This window comes from Typha angustifolia, chromosome 5 (assembly GCF_048772165.1).
Source record: "Typha angustifolia cultivar Huaian chromosome 5, ASM4877216v1, whole genome shotgun sequence".
In the NCBI taxonomy this organism is placed as follows: Eukaryota; Viridiplantae; Streptophyta; class Magnoliopsida; order Poales; family Typhaceae; genus Typha; species Typha angustifolia.
In genome coordinates this window covers 5,261,062-5,286,901 of record NC_133243.1, presented here as the reverse complement: position 1 = coordinate 5,286,901, position 25,840 = coordinate 5,261,062, and the positions used below count along the sequence as shown (strand labels likewise).

Below are 25,840 nucleotides of genomic sequence, written 5' to 3'. Positions count from 1 at the left end.
TCTTATCCTTTTATTATTTATTGCTGCACATGTTAGTTTGCTCAGCTCTGAGATTCGAGCCTGGCAGAGCTTCGGAAGTTGGAAGCAGTGGGCAAATTTAGAGAGAGTGAGAGAGAGGGAGAGAGAGAGATGGTGGAGATATTGGAGTCCACGTTGGTGGTGCCAAGCGAGGAGACACCAAACCACCAGCTCTGGCTATCCAACCTCGACCAAGTAGCCTCCCGGGTTTACACCCCGACGGTCTACCTCTACCGGTCAAAAGGCGAGCCGGAATTTTTCTCGGCCCAAACCCTCAAATCCTCTCTGGGGAAGGCTCTCGTGCCGTTCTATCCCTTGGCCGGCCGGCTCGGGCTGGATCAGAATGGCCGGCTCGAGATCAACTGCACCGGCGATGGGGTTCCCTTCGTCGTGGCCCGGTCCGGTTCGACCATCGACGACTTCAAAGACTTCGCGCCATCGCAGGAGATCAGAGATAGCTTTGTGCCTCCGGTGGAGTCCGTTGATCCGCCTTGCGTTTTGGTCGCCTTCCAGGTTTGTTATTCATTTTCCATTGATGGCTTCTCAAACCTTTTATATAATAAGGCTTTTAGTAGGGTTTAATGCAATGGGCTCATCAGGCATAATGTTTGATGGAGATTAAAAGTAGATCATTTTGAAATCCTTTTCTTTCTCTCTTTTTTTCAAAGTAAACTAGTAAATTATAAATAACATCCTATATTTTCTTTTCTAACAAATATAAGACTCTATTTAAATATTAAAAAAGAAAATTTTAAATTTAAATATTACTATTTTACCGCTGTTAAGTTTTTTTTTTTCTTTTCCTTTTTTTTTAAAAAAAAACACTGAAATTTATAGGCTATATAATTTGCTACTCCATTTGTTTTCTAGAATTTTATATAACTTTATGAGATTGATCAATAGAGGAGAAGTAGTAAAGGTTGGTGGTGGATAGTGCATTTATGACCTAAAATAGTTCCAAATATTCTTGATGAGAGAAACTTGCAGCTCGACGAGATCTCATATAATTGGGAGTCCTTGAGATATTAATATTTAATGTGGTCTTCAGTTGACTAGAGATACATGCATATGTTTAAATGATAAAAAGAAAAGTAATATATAAATTATAAAATCTTAACTTGTTAAATATGTAGTAAATGTAAAAGTTAATCTTACATTGTATTATTTATCTTTTAATGGTTGGGATATATATGATGAAATATTGACAAAGAAACATTTTAGGGAGGAAAGCCCAATATGCATAGCTCTGTTATATTTAATCTAATGTCGCAACCAAACCATCTTACTATCTATCAAAACTTCAAAGGTATTTCATAAATTACACTCTGTATTGTACATATTTTGTGATTCACACTCCGTTTTTGATGATCTTGTGATTTACATTCCGTCTTTAACGATTTTATAATTCGATCCCTCATTTTTCTCTATAATTTTACGCTCTAACGTTAGTTCTAATTCTAATCATTTATATTTTTGAACTAGATTTTATTTTAAAACTGATTCAAGCCTAAATCAAGCTTAATTTAATTCAAGCTTGATCAAGCTTAAAATTTGGCCTAAGTTAATTGGCTCGTTTAGACTTGAGCTCAAAATTATTTCAAAATTAGTTCGAAATTCAAGCTTGATCACAAATTGATGCTCAAAATTAATTTTGTTCAAACTTGATCAGAACCGGACTTGATCAAGCTTGAGACCCTAGGGCATCTCAACCATTTAGACATTCTTTCGTTGGGTACAAGTAAGCAGAGGAATTACTTGTCATGGTTTATCTATCACAATCTATTCCGACTATCCTTTTGGATATGGTCGTTAATATTGGGGGTGTTATTGCAATTGTAGGTGTGGATAATAGTCGTTATGGATTTGACATCCTCAATGATTGAAGATGGATAAACATGTTCTATGAGTTACCACCAGTAAGGACTGTATCTGCTTGCAAAGCCAGTTTAAAGCATTAACGAACTGGGCCTTTGCTATTTAATTTTGTATCCTTTAATACAATAATCATCTGTCTGTAAATAGTAATGATTATGGGATGGAGAAGAAAACTACTAACGATGATGCTTAGTTATAGAATAGTTAAGTGTTCATAGGTATATAGGGGTGAAAACGGATCGGATACGGCTCGGATAGTGCTCAACCCATATCCGGATCCATATTTTTTATCCGGATACGGATTCGGATACGGATATTTGACGGATAGCAAAAATTAAAACCATATCCTAAGAAAATGGATACGGATAATTTTCGGATACGGATCGGATAGTTTTCGGATACGGATCGGATAGTGTTCGGATAAATTTTCGGATCTTAAACAAATACGTATCAAATTTTAAACAAATTAATATGAACTTACTATGAATATTAATCAAGTCTAAAACCATTCAAATACAATTTGAACAAAACTTAAAAGTATTTGAGAACTGATTCATCGGCAAAAAGATAGTAACAGTGCAAACAAAAAATGTGCATAAACTAATGCAATTAAATTATCAACCATAAAAGTAAATAAATTATCCTAACACAAGTTCACATTGTCAACCATAAAAGTAAATAAATTATCCTAACACAAGTTCACATTGTCAACCATAAAAGTAAATAAATTATCCTAACACAAGTTCACATTATCAACCACAAAAGCAATTAAAATATCCATCAAAATAAAGTTTAGAGTTGATACAAGTTTACATGAACTTCAAAATTATCAACATCCCAAAGTTAGAGGAACAAAACATCAAAACATCCAACCATTCAAACAACCCTCCTCTTCAAGTGCATCTGCAAAATAAATGAAACTAAATTAACCAACTTAAAAGTAATATAAAGAAACTAGATTAATCAACTTAAAATATAAAGTGAAAAATACTTACAATATGATTACTCCCCCTTTAAATCAACATCTTCAGATTGTTCAACATCATGAATAATTGATGCTATTTGTCCTAATAAGAAAAAAGTATATGAACATTAGTAAACAATACTATTTTATAAAATACTATCGAATATTATAATCATTACCTTTTCTTTTAGATCTTATCCAATTTTGAGTGTATACTAAAGCTTCCACTGATTCGGGATCCAACTTGCTACGATAAGCATCAACTACTCGGCCACCTGTACTAAATGCAGATTCAGATGCAACTGTGGCGACTGGAATTGCTAATACATCACGGGCAACTCGTGATAATATATGATACTTTCCACTACCTTCTGTCTTCCACCAAGATAATAAATCAAATTTACTGTCATTACGTTGCCATAAAAGTGAGGCATCCTCAATATATTGATCCAAATCTGTCTTAATAGATTGTTGTTGACATTCCTCACTTAAAAATTGCTCTAAATCTTCATCAACATCAAAATCAACTCTACCACTCTGCAACACTTGGCTATTATTTATATTCACATCCGGATTAGACGTGGAAGAAAATTTGGATGCATATTCATTATACAAATTCCTTATGACTTCACGAACTTCCTCAAGTTCCTTAACACCACCAAGAGGATAAATTTTAGGAAAGTAATACACCATAAATTTCATTTTGTACCGAGGATCCAAAAATGAAGCCACTGCTAGTATAAGATTGCATTGCTTCCAATATTTATCAAATTTGTCTTGCATTGATGTTGCCATAGAAAGAATAAGTTCATCAAAACTTTTGCACCATTCTTTAATTTGCAACTGAATAGCACAAAATTCTTTGAAAAATAAGTTAGCTGTCGGATATGAAGTTCCTGAAAGCAATTCAGTAATCGTATGGAATGTTTTCAAACATTTGTATAACACTGCTGCTTTATCCCATTGCTCATTTGTTGGACATGCAGCAAATTTAATTGGATCAGCACAATAAAGTCTCTTAAATACATTGCTATAATATATAGCATCTTTAAGCATCAAATATGTAGAATTCCATCTTGTAGATACATCAATTGAAAGAGACTTATTGGTATCTAAATTGCATTCTCTTGCTCTTTTGAGAAACTCCTCCCATTGCAAAGGTGAATTTTTGAGAATTATAATAATATGACTAATATTCTCCACTGCATCTTTTATTTTCTTCAAACCATCTTACACAACTAAATTAATAATATGTGTGGCGCATCTAACATGAAAAAATATGCCATCACAAACAAGAGCTTGTTGTCCATTCAGCCGAGTAACCACATCTTTAACACAAACATCATTAGCTCGATCATTATCTAAAGTTAATGAAAAGAGCTTCATGTCAATATTCCAATCAATCATATTCTTTAGAAATGCTTGACAGAGATTCAACCCTGTATGTCTTCCTTCTAAATGCATAAAATTTATGATTCTTTTCTGAATACTCCATTCATCATCAATGAAATGTATTGTAACACACAAATATCCTTTATTTTGTCTAGAAGTCCAGAGATCCATGGTAGCACTCATACGGCATGAAAGTGAAGTAAACATATCATACAAAATATTCTTTTGCTCAACATATAGTTCCAAGATCTCTTTTTTGATAGTAATCCGTGACTTTGTTAGAAAAGCAGGCCGTAGAGATTTTATAAAGTCAATAAAATACTCATGCTCTACAATAGAGAAAGGATATTCATGCATTACTATTGCCATGATAAGTTTTCTTTGACTTGTTTCTTCATTATATTTGTATGACTCTAACATTCCATCTTCTCCAACTTTTGTGATATTGAGTACCATTTGCCCTCTATCTCTATTATGCTTGTTCTTATAATGGTTCCTCAAGTGTGATGTTCCCATAGAACTTTCCCCACTAAATTGCTTTCGACAATATTTACATATTGCCTTGTACTTGCGAATTATTTTTCCATCAATTACTTCTATCTCTTCAATTTTCTCAAAATTATTCCAGACATCCGATGTCAACTTCTTCTTCTTTGTTCTATCATCATTAAAAACACTACTTGAGGTGTCACCTTGAACTGATGCACTTGTAGATGCCATTGACTCCTAAACATGGATATTAAAACTAATTACAGCTAAAACATTAAAGATCAAAGCATAAAAGAGAGAATACATTAAATACAAATATTCTTACCAGTCTAATAATTTTTGAAAACTAATTATTCTTCCAAATAATTTGGACCAAATTGCAAAAATATCAGACGAGAGGAGAGAAAATAATTAGCTGCAAAATATGCAAACAGAGGTAATTTAGTCAAACATGTAAAACATAAATGCCATGCATGTAAAACATATGTCATTATTAATGTAATACTTCTACTATAAGAGAATATGTTTTCAAGGAATTAGACTACAAATTCTATGATAAAACTATGAAAAAAGTTGCAACACTTTTAAGCAAAATTAATGCAACTAGTTACTACTATGAACGATGGACCCAGGATGCAAGACATGGATAAGACATGATACAAATACATTGATAAGGTAAATCTTCAAGTTTGATGTGTAACAATCTTTAATTATACATGTGAGACAAATGGTTGTAGGGTTTACAAAGATTTTTAAATCTATTTTCTCTTGAACAAATCTTGTCCCTTTGATTTCCTTAAAATGAAATATTGATAGGCAAAAAGTCTATTGTTCTTTCATTCTGAAAGAGTGCTCTTAGATTGAAAAGCTCAATTGAAATCAACAATGCCCTGTTTTTTGCTTAGGTTACCTAGAGACTAGATAAAAGTTAAATATACTAGTTTGTTATGAACTCAGACATGCTAATAGTAGGTCTACTTAGATAAGTAACAGGAATAGTCTTGTCAGGAGAGGTATATTAACCTTTATTTTTTGCAATAATTTAAGTAAAAATTGAATAATGAAGTAATATGTTTCGTGGATTACTTGTCTAGTACTTCATATTAAGAAATTAAATGGTAGTCTCACTTGTTTGCATCATATTATCATATATGGATGATCTGAGTGAATGATACAGTGAAACTTCAAGAAGAGATACTCTAATGACTTAAATGACACTACTTCTGATGAATAAATAAATAAATAAATTTAAAGAGAAAGTGTATAGTTATTTCGTGATAAATTCTGAAAATAAAGGGGTAACATGAGTTTAACTTAAACAGGTGATTCTTTTTACTTAAATATTGTAACTCAGTCAAAAGGGGTAACATGAGATTAATGATCAGTTGCCATCCTTGACTAAAATACAAACATTAACCACATCAAATAGCCCACCTCACAATTATAATGTATTTATTTTGTTCATTTTTGTCTCGTTTGATTAATTTTTGGGTTAGTCCTTCACACCCGTCACTCTAACTGTTCATGATAACATATAAGATTAGTATCTTGTCATATTTAGCAGTGGATTAGGTTTATCATACCCATGAGATAGACTTCAGTTGAATTATATCTTGATATTTATATCAATGTGATGTATAGATATTTATAAGTTTAAGGCGTACTAAATGGTTACTCATCAATTGAATTACTCTCCAATTTAAAACAAATTAAATGTAATGCGTAGAAAATCTTAGAGCTAATGCAGGCTAATCCATGCAAGTTAATGCATCAATTACATACATCCAATAGTTTTGAGGAAGGGCCGGAGGAGGGAGGGCCGGTGGAGGAGAGCCGAGGTCGACGAGGGAGGGCCGGTGGAGGAGAGCCGAGGTCGACGAGGGAGGGTCGGTGGAGGAGAGCCGAGGTCGACGAGGGAGGGCCGGTGGAGGAGAGCCGAGGTCGATGAGGGAGGGCCGGTGGAGGAGAGCCGAGGTCGACGAGGAAGGGCCGGAGGAGGGAGGCGGTGAAAATGGGTGAGCCGGTGAGGCCGTGAGGGCTAGCAGTGAGGGCGGCGCCGCGGGTAGCAGTGCGGTTGATGGAGATTTGGGGGAGGAGATGGTGAGTAGATGAGAGATAGAGGTAGGGTTTAACTTTAGTTGGGTATTTATTAAGCGGGTAAACGGATATCCGTTATCCGAATCCGTATCCGATAAAATCAACTAAACCCGTATCCGTATCCGGATCCGGATTTTTTTCTAAAGGCTATCCGTATCCGGATCCGGATCCGGATATTTTTGGAAATAGCTATCCGTATCCGTATCCGAATCCGGATCGGATAGGATTTTCCTATCCGTATCCGATCCGATCCGGATCGGATAGCGGGTCGGGTCGGACTTAATCCGACCCGTTTTCACCCCTATAGGTATAGCATTACTAGCATCTCGAGAGAGTATAGTTGCCCACAGGGATTAAAAACTTATCACGAGGTCCAATGAATAAAATTTTATTTAATAATTAGCTGTAGATGTCGAGCAGTGGGACAGATTATTGTGCAGCAATAATGATCCACATGAATATTTCTTGTTGTTTGTCATAGTCTGTCTTAATTTTTCTATCTAATATATTATTAACCCTCGGCTGTAATTTGTGTAGATTTTCTTAAGCTGGAAAACTTTATCCTAAACTCACCCATCCGTAAATTAATTTTTCATAGAGTTATGGCTATCATTCAATGATCAATGACCTTGCCCACCAACATTGCCATTGCCAAATTAATGATCAATTCAGCAATGTTTACTGAGGACAGAACTCTCTATAATCTTAGGCCTACAAGTTCCAATCAAGAGAAGCAAACTCTACACGCCCAGTTAGTGAGAGAGAGAGAGAGAGAGAGAGAGAGAGAGAGAGAGAGAGAGAGAGAGAGAGAGATGGTGGAGATATTGGAGTCGACGTTGGTGGTTCCAAGCGAGGAGACACCAAACCACAAGCTCTGGCTATCCAACCTCGACCAAGTAGCCGCCCGGGGTTACACCCCAACGGTTTACCTCTATCGGTCCAAAGGCGAACCGGATTTTTTCTCCGTCCAATCCCTCAAATCTTCTCTGGCGAAGGCTCTCGTGCCATTCTATCCCTTGGCCGGCCGGCTCGGGCTGGATCGGACCGGCCGGGTCGAGATCAACTGCACCGGCGATGGAGCCCCCTTCGTCGTGGCCCGGTCCGTTTCGACCATCGACGACTTCAAAGACTTCGCGCCATCGCCGGAGATCAGAGATAGCTTTGTGCCTCCAGTGGAGTCCGTTGATCCGCCTTGTGTTTTGGTTGCCGTCCAGGTTTGTTATTCATTTCCATTAATGGCTTCTCAAACCTTATATAATAAGGCTTTAGTTAGGGTTTAATGCAACGGGCTCATGAGGCATAAAGCTATGTTTGAATGGAGAATAAAAATAGATCATTTCTTTCTTTTTTTAGTTGATTGAAATTTATAGGCTGTAATTTGGTCAAAACGTACTTGCTACTATATTTGGTCAACGTACAAAACGTACTTGCCACTCCATCTGTCTTCTATAATTTTATTATAACTTTATGAGATTGATCTCGACGTGAATAGAAAAAGAATAGTATATTTGGAGGTGAATAGCGCATTAATTGGACCTTTTATTGCGACCTGAAATAGCTCCAACCAAATATCTGCATGCATGGGACCGTGCAACTCGATGAGATCTCATATAATTAGGATTCCTTGAGATCTTAATATTCAGGGTCTGTTTGAGTAAGCAGGGAAGGAATTTTTTCAAAGGAAATTCCTAATAGAAAAGTCACGTTTGGATTGAATCAAGTTATCTTGTTTGAATAGTTTAAAAAATTATAGAGGGAAAAAAGATTAAGAAATGGGAGATAGCAAAAGGAGGAGGATGAGATGGTGGTCATCGTGGGTGAAGGCGGAGGAGGTGGAGGTGGTTTTGGTAGGTGGAGGAGGAGGACGGTGATGATAGCTAGGGAAGGAGGAAGAGGGATGGGTGAAAGAAGAGTAAAAAGAAAAGAAAAGATTTTAAAAAAATATTCCTTCAAAAATTTTATCCAAGTACCTGCTTAGAATTTTTTTTATTTTTTATTTTTTTGAATCCTCTATAAAAATTCCTAAGGAAAGCTGATGTCCTACGTATTAATGTAGGAATTTAGGCTATCGAAGCAACCCGCTTAATCTGATTTGCAATTGATTATAAATACATGCATATGTTAAATGGTAAAGAAAAGTAATATATAAATTATAAAATTAGAAGTAAGGAGACCATGGTAGCTTGTTAAATATGTAATAAATGTACAAATTAATCTTTAGTTGTATTATTGATTTTCTTTTTATTTTTTTAAACTTTACCCTTTTAATGGTTGAGATGTGATGAACTTTTGACCATAACTTCTCAGTATTTCAAAGAAACATTCTAGGGAGGCAAAGCTCAACTCATACAAGGTTAATTTCCGAGATAAAAAAATATAGTAAATGAAGCTCCGCCTGTTAGATGAGTAAATAATATCACTCTTTATATTACGATATAAATTACTAAAAATAACACTATTCTACTATAAATCTATTACAATTGCTCATTGCTCATTGCTCATCAGAGACAAGCTAACTTATTATTTATCATTACATCTAATCTCTGTAGGTAACATATCTCCGGTGCGGCGGGGTAGTGCTTGGCCTCGCCACCCACCATATGGCCCTTGACGGTGCGAGTGCTCTCTTCTTTATCAAGACCTTCTCCGCCTTCACCCGTAGGGCCATTGACTCTACTCACATCCCTCTACCTTTCTTTGATCGCACCATCCTCGCTGCCCGCTCCCCGCCCACCGTCCTCTTTGACCACAATGACTACTCCACCAACGTCTTCCAAATCAACCTCTCTTTGCTGCTTATCGCCACCATTCTGAAGCTCTCCAAAGACCGAGTCCAAACCTTGAAGAACAAAGGCCGTGGCAACCGCAGAGGAGATCGTGTCCAATCCTCCTTCCCTTGGCGTCGAAAGAATCAAGATTGCGATCAACAAAATCACCGACGAGTTTGCGAAGTCGTTGATCGATCACTTGGAGACGTCGGCTGTTATGGCGGGCCTATGGAAGAGGGGAGGGCTGCCGAGGACCAGCTTTTGTGCTGTGAGTTGGCTCGGAATGCCGATCCACGAAAGTGACTTCGGGTGGGGGATGCCAGAGTTCATGGTGAGAGCCCAAATGTACGGTTGCGAGTTTGTCTACCTGATGAACTCACTAGAGGAGGAGGGAGGGGTGGTGGTGGTGGTAGCATTGGAGGAGGCGAGCATGGGGTGCATCAAGAAGATATTCTACGAGGAGATGAGTTGTGTGGATGGATAAGGTGGGGTTATTCTGGTGGATAAATGTTGCTATTCCGAGTCAGTTGCGGTTACTTTTGTTGGAAATTTCATGTATTTGAGCTAAGTTATAAGTAGGGCCCATATATTATTAATGATGGTTTAATGATGGAATTAATTTAGTTTAAATAGTATTTTATTGTCATATATTTACTTAGTCAAATCTATAAAGAGAAGTGAATGAAAATTGGCTCTAAAGTGTGTATCATTGTAATAGAAAATAAAAAGAAGTGAGTTTAGTACTATATTGGATATTTGAGAAATATTAGTATGGTATATAAGTGACAAACTTCTTATAGGATTTGGGGCTCAAAATTGTTACTTATTTTGTAGATAGAGAATACTATGCAACTTAACTCACATACACACGCGCCGCCCGACTCGGTTCGGTTCACACGCACAAGTCAAGTCCAATTTTAATATTTGTCTGACACATATTCGAATCTGGTTTGATTCGGGTTAGTTAGTTGGTTGAACCTGCCCGAAGTCGAAGTGGTGTCCCTTTGATTAGAACAGTTAGTTGGTTGAACCTAAAATGGTGCATCCTTTCACAATATAACTGTTAATTGGTCTTAGATCCTAAATGGTGCCTACATTCGTGATTAGTCGCATCCCTTCGTCGAGCCTGTTTAATTCTATAAATAAGCTATCAATCTGCATTATTTTTCACATTGAATTGGATTATTCTTTCTAAGTCTAGTTCAAGTCTTAAGTCTACATTTGAGAGAGAATACAACACGGTTCAAGTTCGACAAGGAATTCGAATAACTGCTTCATTTCGAGTACAAGATAGTCGTTATACCTTGGAAGACCGACGTCTACTAGACTAGACTCTAGAGATTTTACATTCTGTAATCTGTAAGTTTATTTATTAACTTATTTTAAATCGAATTTCTTGTGACTTTTGGAATCAGTTTATTATGGCTAACAACTTTGTATTTTGCAAAAGCATTTTTATTAAGCAAAAACTAATTTTGGCAGTAGAGCAATTATAGAATTTAAAAAATAGGTTGAAATTTTTAAATGTGCCATGTTTATTAAATGGGTTTCTTGATTAGGTCCAGTACCTCGTCTGGTTCATGCATAAAATTTTTCAATGATAACAAACATTATGCACATCTTTTAAATATAAATTAAATATATGTATAACTTTATGCACATTTTATTATTTAATCATAAAATATAATTATTACCTTCAATAAATTTATATAAAAATTTATGTATTATTGCTAATTATGAATAAGTATAAAATTTTACTAAAATTCTTATTTAGAAAATGTGCATAATTTTATCATGTGTTTTTTTTTTCTGGTAATAAGATTTTGTATATAACTTATCACATAACTTATCTTATATAAGATTTAACTAAAGTATATATAAATAAGTGTTTGATTATAAAATATATTTAATGAAGTTTAAGTAATCGAATAAATTTTGGGTTATTATATTATAACTTATTCATGGTTAATCGAATAAATTTTGGATTAAGCCGGCCAATGAGTAATCAAATACTATTAAGATAGGGCCCAAAGTCAGAGAATTATGGTCCCTGTCCAAATGATGAGAGTATTTTAGGATGTCTCAACACCTTATTTAAAATCTAATAAATTGTATAATATTTTCGAACTCTTTTAACTAAAAATAAAACAATTAGTTGACCCATTTGCTGGCGGTTCTTCTTAAGCAGTAGACTTCCCAATAAGCTACTTTCCTTGCAACAATTTTCAACACCATTTTTCTTTTTTTGAATTTATATAAGTTATATATTCATATTATAAATAATATTTTTTGTTATAAAATGAGATTTTTCTATCATAAATAGATTGTCATATCAAGTTATCCTATTATACATGGTCGGTGTTGAGTTATAAATAGGTTAAACAAATTGAGGTAATAAATATGAATACAATCAATTTATTAATCAGGTTAGGTCCTAATAATGGTGATCTCTAGTGTCTTCCAGCCAAATTTCAATCACCTTCTTATCATGCCCTACTTATCACTCATGCCTCTGTTATCATCTAAACTCCACTAGCAACTTGGGCTAGGCCGTAGCCTAACCCAACAGCAACCTAGATTGGGCTACAACCCAACCCAAACCCAAGATGGGCTAGTCAGCCTAGCTCAACATTAGCTCCACCTTCGGCTTGGGCATCCCAACCCGAGCGAACTTGGGAAGGGGCATCCTAGCTCAAGCCAACTTGGGAAGAGGCTCAACCTAACCCAAACCCCAAGGCTAGGCCGTAGCCCACCAAGGGAGAGTTTGACCTAGCCCAACCCCTCCTCTACCCAGCCTAATTGAGGAGGAGAAGGAAAGAGGTATAGGCGAGCATTGCCACCAACAGCCCGGCATGCCATCCGACACTCTACCAGTCGAGAAAGGCACCCACAGTGCCGACTAGCCGACAAAGGAAACAACAACTACCCACAATGCAACCAAACACCCTAATAAAAGGGTACTGGTTGGGTCGGTCAAGGCTATCGAGAAGCCTAGCAGCTAGAGGCGACCGACAGCGAGAACCACCTTAGCCAAGGCGACGGGCTGCTCGGCGACTCCAGCCATGAAGGCACCAAAGGATGCCATTATGAGCATCCACGTGAGGAGAGGAAGCTTTTCCACTGCTCGGGGAAGGGCACCGCTGGCTGAGATGGTCGACAACTAGCTCGAAAACTGCGGAGGGGAGGCTATCGCATGTAGTCTCTACCAGGGCACAGAATGATCCACAAAGGGCACCATTAGCAACTGGGGAAGGGAAAGCTAAATGGAGGGTGTGACGAGGCACGAGGCCGCTGGCCTACAGAACTTTCAGTGAAATCGAGAGGAGGAAAGTTCAAGGAAAAATAAATTAGCTCACGAATTTTAAACTTACCTGAAGAATATGGAAGCTCTAGTGCTTCAATCCAAGGGGTCGGGTGGCTCAGCATTTGGCAGCTGCAGGCGAAGAGAAGGAAGAGAAAAAAAAAAAGTAGAGGAGAAGAAAAAAGAGTGAGGGAGAGAAAGCAGAAGCATTTCGCACCCTTAAGTTAGCACACGTAATTTTTTTTTTATGGATGTTATTGCATATATGTATCTCATATAATCAAGAGTGTAATTACGCAACTAACAAATATTTTAATAAGAAAGTGTGCTACTATGTATTATCAAGTTTAAGAAGAACAAAAAATTTCAAAGCAAAACACACATATATACATTCCGGCCACATCGAGTACATTCAACATGACCTAAATGCTCGAATTTAAAATTAAAAAAACTTGTGAAAGAATCAAAAAATTTCAGCGGCAATTATTATATTTAAAAAAAATTATGTCATGAATATGATATTCTAAAAAATTTTCGATGGCAATTATTAAAATAAAAAATTAAAAAACAGCCCATTGTTCTATAACTGAAGAGATAGGTTTGGTCTCCATATACATTGTTCCAATAATCCATGAGCTAATCTTATAACCTCGGAAGAAATTAAAATATTTAGTATTTGACACGTTATTCATACCTAATGCGTTACGTTTTTTTAATTCTTTCTTCCTATTGGAACTTATATTAATGATGTGATATCTGAAGCGCGAAGATCATTTTAAAAAGAAAAGAAAAAAGTAGGCGATCTAAGCTGGTTTACATTAATGGTGCCTTTATTGCGATCTAAAATAGGTCGACATTAATGGTACCTTTATTGCGATCCTAAAAGATGCCGTGGATTTAGTTGTTCCAATGAATCTTTGAGCTAATCTTAGGTCAGAAGAAATTAAGATGTTTACCATTTGACACGCGATGCATACGCGTTAAATTTTTTTTTCTCTCTCTCATCATTTGTTTTTAAAAAAAGAGGTCAATGAATTAAAATTCATTCAATATCAGTATCACATAGGCATATATACATAGACGAGTGCTCTTCCATAGCGATAGATAAAAGTCTATCAGTTAGGTTTTCAATACTGACAAATATATACAAAATAAATTAAGTATTTTTTTTATATGTTTATGAAGGTAATTATAAGTTTTGGTAAGATTCAGAACAAAAATTTTAAAGTTATAGAAAAAATAATTCACCGCGTTCACACCATGTTTCTACCGCGTTCGGATACTGAGGTGGTGGTTTGGCCATTCGAACGCACTTGGGTCATATTTGAACATGCCCACAAAGTAACAGGCAATGTCTAAAGTTACGGGAGTTTTGTTTTGGCTTGAATTTAATTTTATTTTATTGACATATAAAGGGTGGGATGCCTTAATCCTAAGAAGAGTTGGTGATTACTTTTGAAAAGAAAAATTTAGAGTTACAACATTCAACAAGGTCCATCTCTTCTTCAATGCACTAAGATTTTCATCTTAAGAATCATCTAGATGAAGGATTAATCTCGAGGGCTACTGAGATTATAGATCAATCACGAAAAGCAAGTGAACTAGCAAGACTGAATAAAATAAAATCGTAGAAATCGACAGATTGTTGTTTAAGTCAGTCTTGAAATTATTATAAGTTTAGTGATTGGTTTTAGTCTGAATTTGAATCCATAATTTTTTTTTCTCATTTGAGTTTTTTCACGTAAATATCTTAGTGATTATCTTTACTATACTCTTTAATATTTATTCTATATATTTACTTAAAAGCAAAGAGTTGTAATCATTTATTTAGGATTTAAATAAATACGCATGTCTAAATTTGTTTAATTATGAGTAAGTACATTATTACACCGATCAGTAAAATAAACCCTAACGGAGGACTGAATGATCAACCAACAAAAACATTATTAAATAATTAAAAAATAATAGTCTAAAATGTAGAGTTACGAAAGCTATTAACTAATTAAACCATATGGTTGTTTCTTTAGACCTTTTCCAAGATCCAGCTCGCGATCAACCCAAATAATTAAATCGAGATCCACCACATGATAATAAAAAACACAGGCGGAAGTGTGGCTTCTTTCGAGGGAAGGATTTCTCTTTCTTTTTTAATTGATTGAGAACTCTAGGCTATAATTTGGCCACGCAACATCTTTATTAAAAAAAGGTCCCAGGACAAAATCAGATACATAAAATATAGAGAAAATAGAGCGACGATTTTTCACACCTTCATGCAATCCAACGTAGGTGTATAACGATCGTGCCTTTATTGTGATCTAACACAGGTTTTAAATATTTAAGATAAAATGCCGTCGGCATAGCTTGGACATCTACAGTGATCTTTAAGTGCTTCTTTTAGCAGGACTGTTTTTGACTCTCCATATATCTATAAATTCTTATGTCAAAACTTATAAGAAATTTTGCAAAGTAATGAGCAAAAAACGCATGCCAACCTACAAAATACTTCTCTACGATTACACGAAGGGCCCACAAAAGTAGATGCCGGAATAATGATGAACCTGCTAAGATATATATATATATATTGATAGATAGATAGATAGATAGATAGATAGATAGAGATGGTGGAAGTATTGGAGTCCACGTTAGTAGTTCCAAGCAAGGAGACACCAAACCACAAGCTCTGGCTCTCCAACCTCGACCAAGTAGCCGCCCAGGCTTACACCACAACCGTCTACCTCTACCGGCCTAATGGTGAGCCGGATTTTTTCCGGGTCCAAAACCTCAAATCCTCTCTCTCCAAAACCCTCGTGCCATTCTATCCCCTGGCCGGCCGGCTCGGTTTAGACCAGACCGGTCGGGTCGAGATCAATTGTAATGGAGATGGGGTTCCCTTCGTCGTGGCCCGGTCCGGTTCCACCATCGACGACTTCAAAGACTTCGCACCATCGCTGGAGATTAGAGATAGTTTTGTTCCTCCGGTGGAGTCCGTTCATCCTCCTTGCTTTCTGGTTGCCTTCCAGGTTTGTATTAATTTCCGTTTGCTTCTCGAATGTTATATAACAATGCTTTGAGTACGGGAGAAGATAAAGAGAAGATAAAGGAAGATAAAGAGATTATTTTGCTCTGTTGCTTTTGATCTGGAAACACATAAAGAATACAAATCATTTGGATGGTTTATTATTATTATTATTATTATTTTACCATTGTAGGCTTGCACACCAACATCCATCTTCCTGGTCTAGTTTGCACACTAAACTTTGTACACCAGTTACATAATTGTTTAGCTAGTTTAGTAGGTGACTTATACTCACTTATGTACGTATAGGAGAATCGCTTTTTGAGACAGCAATTTTGGTTAGTAAAAATTGCTAACTGGATGAGCCATTTTTTCATACTATTAGCAAATTAAAGGATCAGTATAGATCCTAATCCATTGAGCAATTACGGAATACTAATAGTTTTCTATCTATACATACCCAAAATTGTGCCAAGATAAAACAATTTTATTAAATAAAAGAGAATACAAATACTTTTAAATAACACCCTAACTCTTAACATGTTTTTCCTATAATTTTTATTAGATTAAATCCAACTATTTTTTAAATAAATATATATCAACCAAAGAATATTTGGTTATAATTAATCTACTTTTTATATTATTTGGTGTGACGCCGAGTTTAAACTCACGAACTCTAGAAAAAATGGCTTTGGTGTTATATTAGATAACTGCGTAACTAAAACCATAGTCTTTGCAGCACCTGATTCTTCTCTCATTGATGATTTATGATTTTAACGGATACATATTTTATATATATTATTAGTCTCTTTGAGCATAACGTCACAGCATTACGTTTATTGTTTTTTGAATATAAAGAATTAACCCTTTTACAGCCACTCAATGTATCTCTATATCCACTCAATATAGAGGTTCGAGGGTTTTGTAATCTGTGTCATACTTCTTGCTTATTATCATTAACACCAACTACATAATATTTATTATTATAATAGCAATAATTCTCTTTTCCTTGCCCCATGCATGCCACTTCTACGTCTACAGGTGACGTTCCTCCGATGCGGCGGGGTGGTGCTCGGCGTCGCTGCGCACCACGTCGCCCTCGACGGCAAGAGCGCCCTCTTGTTCATCAAGACCTTCTCCGCCATCACCCGCGGCGGCATCGACGCCACTCACAATATCCCTCCGCCCTTCTTCGACTGCACCATCCTGGCCGCCCGCTCCCCGCTCGCCGTCCTCTTCGACCACAGTTACCACTCCACCGACGTCTTCCAAACCAACCCCTCTTCGCCGTCTATCACCACCGTTCTAAAGCTCTCCAGAGACCAAGTCCAAACCCTGAAGAACAACTGTACCAACTCAAGCTCAAGAGTCTCCACCTTCCACGCTGTCGCTGCGTACGTATGGAAGTTGGCATGCATTGCACGAGGAATTGAACGTAACATGGAGACGCAGCTCTACTTACCCGTCGACGTGCGCAACCGTGTAAATCCTCCGCTCCCGCGGAATTATATGGGTATTACCTCACCCTCCTGTCTTACACGTATGATCATAATAATGCAGTCACAAAATAACACCAACAGGGATCCAATTTTATTTACACTACGTTTTTAATACCGTTAAATATAAATTTCTACTGGCATTGTTTTAATGCCAAGAAGATAAGAGTCAAAATTTATTTGACAATATTTAAAGATCATAGAATTACTACGTTTGATAATAGGTAATGCAGCGGTACGCGCGAAGGCTGTGGCGACCGTGGAGGAGATAGTGTCTAATTCTCCTTCACTTGGCGCGGAAGTAATCAAGATCGCGATCGATAAAATCACCGACGAGTTCGTGAAGTCGTTCATCGATCACCTGGAGACGTCGGGCGCCGACAAGGGGAGCCTGCCGAAGAGGGGAGGGCTGCCGAGGACCAGCCTTTACGCAGTGAGCTGGCTCCAACTGCCGATCCAAGACGCCGACTTTGGGTGGGGGATGCCGGAGCTCATGGCGAGAGCCCAGTGGTACGGGTGCGGGTGTGTCTACTTGATGAACTCGCCGGAGGAGGAGGGAGGGGTGTCAGTGGTGATAGCGTTGGAGGAGGAGAGCATGGGGTGCTTCAAGAAGATATTCTACGAGGAGATGTGATGTGTGGATGGATTAGGTGGGGTATTTCTAGTGGATAAATATTGTTATTCCGATTGGTTGTGTTGTTTGTATTAATTTCGCAAAAGGATGTTCGTTAAGCAAAATCTAATATTGATAGTAGAGCAATTAGAGAAGTTAGTAGTTAATTAAACCTTTGTACTCTGTCGTACTTCATGGAACCCACAATCTCCTTAACCATGTTTTGAAAATTTATGCCTTCCTTCCCTATAATGGTTAATGTGAATGTAGACGTAAGGTTTGGAAACTCATATGCATTGGTGGTACCATTAAAGCAATGGTAACTACTTACCTAGAGAAGTAGTATTTTATAACCAAATAAATATACGAAGTACAGGAGGATATTTACATATATATATATATATATATATTCTTGTGCAATTGTCCAACTAACAAATGTTTTAGCAGAAAAAAGTTTAGCCCCTATAAAAAGAGTAATTTCTGAATTTGATAAAATGTGCATCGAAACCTTGAAAAAAGTCCAATTCAACAACCAAGAAAAACAATATTAATCCTCTACATAAATTATGCATAGCAATTATATAAAAAATATGCCCGGAGTTTGAATGGTTTGAATTGGAAACCTTATAGATTTCGTTAGTTACAGCTAAATAAAAAAATGGTGAGCATTATCTATGTAAATCATGGGCAACTATTATATAAAAGATACGATGTAATTTTATTATGGATTGGGCTAAGGTGATTTATTTGAGGTGATGGATGCGGAATTTATAGAGATTATAAGATCTAGATGATGAGAGCGAAAGGGATAACAGAGATGATGATGATGATGATGATGATGATGATATGAGGTATATCTGTGATTTATAAAAGAAGAAGAGTGAGAAGATGATCGGTTTTAAAAAAGAGGGGGGTCGACGAATGAAAAGAGAGGAGCTAGCCGATGGCCAAGATTTGACGAAGAAGGAAGAAGATGGCCAGCCCTACTAGACTATAGGGATCGACAGTCGAAAAGGAAGGAAATGATATCAGCTTGACGACGTCGATCTTAGATCGAATGAGAAGACCACATATTTAGAAGCTAGCTAAAAATTTAAAAATATTCAAATTAATTTAAAAAAAGGAAATGATCTCAGTGTCGAGAATTTGAACACCACTGCACAACGCTCAAACATCATTGGACGAATGTTGCTCTCAGGATGAGACATTTGAACACCATTGGATAGGCATTCAAATGCTTCGACGAAGACTACTCTTGGATTGAGGCGTTCAAGTGTCGTTGGATGGGCGTTCGAATGTTGTTGGCTGAACATTTGAACACCTGGATGAAGGCTACTCTTATGGTCTGTCATCCAAACACTATTGGCCAGCTGTTCAACCACACGAGCCCGATGTTAGAAGTTTTCTAAAAATAATAAACAACTAATACTACATAAAATATATACTTCCATTTTGAAAAGGTGCGCCTAAAAACCCTATAAAAGGTGACTTTAGCAAAAATAAAAAATTTGTGTGCATCATCTTATGTAAACTTTGCTAGGACAGACAATTATATGATTTAATTTTATAAATGTGTGCATAAAAACCCTACACAAAGTATAGTTTGACAAAACATGGTGTGCATCACTGATGTAAATCATGCGCAATCATTATGCAAAAGTACATTCTAATTTTAAAAATATTATATCAATAACAAAAAAAAAAGAGTTAAAGTTTAAACATAAATAAAAAATATGACTTTTATTTTAAGAAAAATCATTTGATATGGTCTTTGCGAGTTTAGGTGCTTGTAACACGTAATAGCCATTTCGTAGAAACTTGGTGATAGTCATTATGGTCTTATAAGTCTGCAAGTGCCATTGCATATGAGTCCTCGTAGGATTGTACCCCCACAAGAGCTATTGATTTTTATTATTAAGTTTTTATTATTATTTTACTCTTTTTATTGGTGTAAATCGTTGAATTAATTCTTCTTCTTTTTTTGCACCTATATAAATTGAGTTTTTTCTTTTTCATGCTAATTATTCTATTTATAACTCAGTCAAAATAAAAAAGGAGTAGGATAAGAGAAGAGAGAGAATGAGAGGAGAAAAAGATATGGACACGATGATAAGGCAAATACAAGCATATATTTTTACGGTCAATCTTAAACCCATTTTTAATATTGTTTTTATGTATTCCTCCGACACTCGTTACGGTCCAAGAGGTAATTGTTTAAGATCATTTGTGAGCCTACAAGTTTGTAAGCCCAATCATGACATATAAGCAGACAAATTTGGTGATCATATGGTCCACCCTGCCCATGTCCGGCTTGACCCGACCCGACCCAATCTAGTCTAGATCGATCTAAGCTCGGCATGGACCCGGTCTAAATCAGGTTAAGCTCGGCACGGACCCAGTTTGGGCTCAGCTGGGCCCAAGCCCGCAACCTCAGCCAGAAGCCCCGCTAGAAACTCCTAAAAGCCCAGCCCGTAGCATTAAAATAAACCATACTGCAACATTTAGCCCAGCCTAGCCCAGCTAGGAATTGAATCTAAATCTCTTACTGTTTGTCCTTCCTCTAGCCTTCTCAAATTCCCTTCCCTGCAAGCAAGGTGGTCCGGAAACTCTCTCTCTCCCAGCAAGCAAGATGTCTTCTACCTGTTGATAGTTATTTAGACTTGGCTGATAATATTTAATTATGAATGTTTCTTCTGTCCATGCAAGTATTCTGTTTTCATACTCGTGTAGATGCAATAATTCACTGCAACACCAATTAAAGCAAAGTTTAATGCTATTATTCACCTAATGTTTTTCATTTTCTTATCTATTAGGGCACATTAGAACTTATGACAGTTTGTTTACTTTCTTTTATGTTATTTTGAGTTTATGTAAGAGTTTATCTGCATTTGTACTTCATGCTTTTCATTTCTCCAGCACTACCATTAGCTATTACTACACTTTATCTTACATTTGTTGTTCATGTTTTTCATTTTCTTCAGCACTACCATTAGCTCCACCAAATATCATTGTTTATACAATGATAATATGAAAGAAATATTCTTATCTACCAGGACACATATTAAGATTAGAATAATTAAATGAGTCTCATCATTTGGTGTCATATTAGGATCAGAATATTTGGTATCATATTATGTTATTTTTCAGTTTATGTCAGAACTTATGACAGATTATATTTAGTTTTTTTTCCCAAGCCATTTTAAGTTTATTGTTATGAATCATTTGGTACGAGAATATTTAGTTTCTCACTATCTGTATCTTATATATTTAATATTGATGTTTGGTATGAGAATCTCATATCTTTCTCTTTATCTTGTATCTTAGTTACTTGCATTCTCTTTCGTTTGTTTTGATAGGGTTATAATCTTTGGACAATAAAATGAAGTGCTTAATGTTATTGTTTGCTTGCTTCAAACTAGTATAATTCGTAATAGATTATAAGCTTTAAACTATGTTTTAATTATTATGGAATTATTAGAGTTAAGAGTTGGACTAAAATTGGTACTTAAATTTATTGTTGGATGTTGGTTGAATTATGAAGTTAAAACTATGTTGTAATTGTCATGAAAGTCAAACTATGTTGTATGGATTTATGTAGTGGTGAATTATTAAAATTACTATTTTTTATGTTATATGAGTTTTGAGTTGGAAAGAGTCTATTTTGTTTATATAATACACAATTTATATTTATATAAGATAAAATAATAATTATTAATTTTTATATAGGGTTAATATTATTGTGTTACTCATATCGTGTTAAAAAGGTTATTGTGTTGTGTTAACATAACATATTTATTAAACAGATTACACTAGTTGTATTTTGTTACCCGTTTAATAATTGAGTCATATTTATGAATTTAATTATAATATTAAAAAAACTCATTTATAACCCAAACTTATTTATAACTTGACCAAAAAAATTTAAATAATTTTGTGTCACTCAATAATTCGTTTATGACCCATGTAACCTATTTAATAAATGAGTCGAATTGGTTTTGAAAATTCTAACCCATTTAATAAATGGGCTGTATTCGTGTTTCCAGTAGCTTGATCCGACTTATCCAAACTTAACTCAACCCAATTGCCAATTACAGGGACATACAAGGAACGACAATCCTACGACGAATTATGTGGTTGTATGTTTCAATTATTCGAAAGATCTAATCATTCCGAAAGTGAGATGAGTTCACAGGCGTAACTTGTCTTCTATTCTAACCATACTACCTCTATCTAAAACATATCTAGAGAAGTCTGAGACGGTTTCAGATAAAGTTCGAGGATTAATGAACTCTATTCTTAATAGTACCTTCATTAGTAGATTTTGCCTAGACGACCAAGACGACATGAAGGTGGTCCAACCCAGTCTGCTTGTGAATCCCTTCCACACGACACAGGTGATAGAAAGAAAAGCTTCTAAGCATTGAAGGTGGGATGAAAATTACCCCAAGTATGGATGGAGACGTGGGGAGAGCACTGGGTCACCCATGAACATAAGCCAGGGTTGAGTAAATGGGTCAAATTAAAATCCATGTGTAAACGATACTCTCAAGTTGAGTTAGGCGTTGGAACCTACAAGCATATTAGAAAGCTAAGTTTGAATGAGAACGAGCATGTAATATACCATGATATAACTATGCCCCAACTCAACTAATTAACCCAAATTTGAATTAGAGCTTTTGGTATCCATTTGTCCTCTATTTATTATAAAAAGTTTGAATAAATTTTGATTCTAACCTGGTCATCCAATCTTAAAGCTTACTTTGAGACCAAGCCTTTATTGACTCGGTCAACTTTAACTCACCTAATTCAAATATACCATGATATAACTAATTATAAACTTTTGTTTTTGATAACCAATTCTCTCACGAAAAGTCACTTTCTAGGTTTCTACCTCATGTCACAAAATATTCCCAGAAGTCACTTTCTTTCTTTTGCAAATCTAGTGGTATACAGCTGCAAAGTGACCAAGTTTCAATTTGCAAATAGACTTCTTCCCTCTTATGAACGCCAGAAAGAGAGAAGAGAAGTTTGAGTGGCTACTAGTAGATATCATTTAATACAGTTAGTTGAGAAATTTATTAAAATACTCTCAATTTTATCTTTATCTATGAATATTATCACTCAAATAGTTACCATATAAATAAGTCATATTAACTATAGATGCAAAATAATCATAATATCCTTGAATAATTCTTTTTAAGATTAAGGCAAAAAGTTAAGTGTTATTTTTATTGTTTAAAACTAACAAATTAATATTTGTTTTAAAATTAACTCAAAATTGTTTATAATATATTAAAAGTAAACAAATGAAAGAAATATTAAATAATAGCTTGTGAACGATAATAAAAAAACGTAGAATATCTTTTATAGTTACCAGTATTCTAAATTTTCACTACAGAAAGAAGTGAAAATTTTACAGAGAACTAATTAAATCGATGTGGTTGAGATTCGAGAATATTTATTTGAATGCGACACTCTTTAGCCGTCATTATTCTATAGTCAATTAAAATTTTCTGCTTGCTTATCCTTCTCTTACTACTTAAATGTAACATTTCTATTTGATAGAGAAGGCTCCTTAGCTTAATTACTTTTTATTGGATAGTTAAACATAGTGTTATTTATAATGTTAACTATACTATCACTATATACCTCTTGGTTTTTTTTACCACGTTGATCACCTGACCTAAAATGGTTCTTAGTTCATTAAGTCTTTGATTGGATATTTTTATTAGTTCAAATATTTTATGAGGATAATAAAAATGTTTAGGGGTGTATCTGAATGGGACTAATTATAGTTCTTCCTTATTTATATATTTTATTTCTAAATCAAGTTTAACTTAATCCAGAGTTAGCTAATACTGGGTTACTTAACATACGTAATGCATTCATCAATTGTACGTAAGAAAGTAAGAAGTTTACAAATAGTTATTATCTTTGAATGGTATATTAAAATAGCCCATTAAATGATTGCAAACAGAAACTTAATGTTAATATTGACTTTGTGTTCCTCTTTGTACGACCATGGTCTAAGTTAATATTAAAGGTTATATAAATATAGGGACGATGTTCACATGTTAGACAAACAAAAAAAAATTAATTTGATTTAGATCCTTTGAATTATTACCTTGGTCTAACTATATTATTTATTTTTTTAGCTAAGAGATCTATATAAATCTTTTTTTTTATTCAGAAGTTTTATATATATAATCAAAAGATTTATTCTAAATATTTTTTATTATCATTAATATTCTATCACTCATGTGCTTCCGAGATATATTTAAAGTAAGAAATTAGGGAGTAAAATGTAATCGTGATTTAACCAAATTTTAATTTACCCTCTTGTTATTCAAACCGGCATGCGATGAAATTATTAATCAGTCATTAAACTTAAGTATTCTTACAAATATATATATTTATGATAACAAAATATTAGTATTAATAAACCATGTTGATCTTAATTAGCATATGCATCTTAGTTTCGAACAAAAAAAATCTAATACTTGTAACTTAGTGCGGACCATAAATAAATTAAAATGTTATATTTAAAGTGCACGTGGTTAAATTAACTTAGGCCGAACTAAAATACCTAAAATATCCGTCAATAAAGGTGTCATTGAACGTAGTAAAAGTAAGCAGCACCTATTGAATGATAAATATTTATATAGTATGATATTAATGATAATAAAACTAGAAGGTGGAGTATTTCCTATAAATTTATTTACATTAAAATTAGAGTTATCTAGTTGAGTGGGTAGCCAAGTTTTTCAAAAGTGAAAGCTAGATGAGTATGGAAATGGCGTCCACTGTTTGTCCACTCTGGCTCTTCTCACTAACCATGGCTGACTCACCTACTTCGGATAGTGACTGAAACCGCTAATAATATGGACAGAAGAAAAGTGTGTCATTTTTCTTATCCAAAATAAGTTCATCCCACCAACCACAATTGAAAATTGTGGATTCCTTTTGATGAATGATTGATATGACCTTTTAAAAACCCTATTTACTTGTACAATTTTGTCGAATTGTTCAAATAAAATCTTTCTTATTATATGGTATTAAAATAGAGAACATGAATTCAAGTTTTATTTAAATCAGACTCGTCTGTTGTTTAAAATATTAGAATTATTTTAATGAGAAAAGAAGAAACTCTTTGATTGATGCATTCATGGGGAGAATGAATTACTTTTATTCTATCATGCGTGCTGCCTAATAAAAAGTAGGTGAGACTGTATTTAATTATCAATTAGAAAGTTTCTCTCATTGACTAATATATGTTCACATGAGTAACAACCGAGGCACACATTTGGAACGTATCTAATGGAGCTCTATTGACTCGAAGACTTGGCACGCATACACTAAGGATAGATCCAAAGAAACGGTAGGTGAACTAAAACTCAAGTGGGCCTACAATAAGGTTGATGGAAATGTCTTTTCTTTAGGAATGATTCTTTTTTAATATAGATATTAGGAATAAATTTTACTTGGATTCTCTTTTTCATATATAGTGTTCTCACGGTTGGGTAGATTCTACCACTTTGGGTGGTGAATAAAACTATCGAAGTGTCAAAATATTTCTATGAAGTATAAACCCTCCTTCTGCGAACTTCCCTTTTGACCTCTGGAAAAGAAAAGCACTTGAGAACGGTCTTTAATTTCCACCCGTTTCTGTTTATTCCATAGCAGTCAAGTTGATTTGGAGACTTTTTAGCCGCTAACCATGGTCAAGTTAATAATAGAGATAGAGTGTCGAATTTCCAGTCACGACCATCCTCGAAGCCTCCATTTTGTTTTCTATTGTTTTAACTCCTTCC

The 25,840-nt window shown here is 35.2% G+C and overlaps 2 protein-coding genes and 1 pseudogene across 2 annotated transcripts; all 3 read left to right on the top strand.

Moving 5' to 3' along the window:
- Positions 1-54: 54 nt before the first annotated feature.
- LOC140760372 (putrescine hydroxycinnamoyltransferase 2-like) lies at positions 55-2,034 on the top strand. The gene is made up of 2 exons (XM_073097306.1): positions 55-531; positions 1,858-2,034. The coding sequence occupies exons 1-2, from the start codon at positions 130-132 to the stop codon at positions 1,909-1,911; spliced, it is 456 nt and encodes a 151-aa protein (XP_072953407.1). The 5' UTR covers positions 55-129; the 3' UTR covers positions 1,912-2,034.
- A 5,591-nt stretch (positions 2,035-7,625) lies between these two features.
- Positions 7,626-10,211, top strand: LOC140760373 (putrescine hydroxycinnamoyltransferase 1-like; annotated as a pseudogene).
- A 5,311-nt stretch (positions 10,212-15,522) lies between these two features.
- Positions 15,523-18,257, top strand: LOC140760423 (putrescine hydroxycinnamoyltransferase 1-like). The gene is made up of 3 exons (XM_073097359.1): positions 15,523-15,924; positions 16,962-17,433; positions 17,641-18,257. The coding sequence occupies exons 1-3, from the start codon at positions 15,523-15,525 to the stop codon at positions 18,048-18,050; spliced, it is 1,284 nt and encodes a 427-aa protein (XP_072953460.1). The 3' UTR covers positions 18,051-18,257.
- The last annotated feature ends 7,583 nt before the right edge of the window (positions 18,258-25,840 follow it).

What these genes read in the sequence shown, in the direction of transcription:
- LOC140760372 (XM_073097306.1), top strand. Translation starts at nt 130, where the DNA reads ATGGTGGAGATATTGGAGTCCACGTTGGTGGTGCCAAGCGAGGAGACA. An exon ending in GCGTTTTGGTCGCCTTCCAG is followed by an intron (nt 532 to 1,857) that starts GTTTGTTATTCA and finishes TTGCAATTGTAG; the next exon opens with GTGTGGATAATAGTCGTTAT.
- LOC140760423 (XM_073097359.1), top strand. Translation starts at nt 15,523, where the DNA reads ATGGTGGAAGTATTGGAGTCCACGTTAGTAGTTCCAAGCAAGGAGACA. An exon ending in GCTTTCTGGTTGCCTTCCAG is followed by an intron (nt 15,925 to 16,961) that starts GTTTGTATTAAT and finishes CTACGTCTACAG; the next exon opens with GTGACGTTCCTCCGATGCGG. An exon ending in GCTCCCGCGGAATTATATGG is followed by an intron (nt 17,434 to 17,640) that starts GTATTACCTCAC and finishes GTTTGATAATAG; the next exon opens with GTAATGCAGCGGTACGCGCG.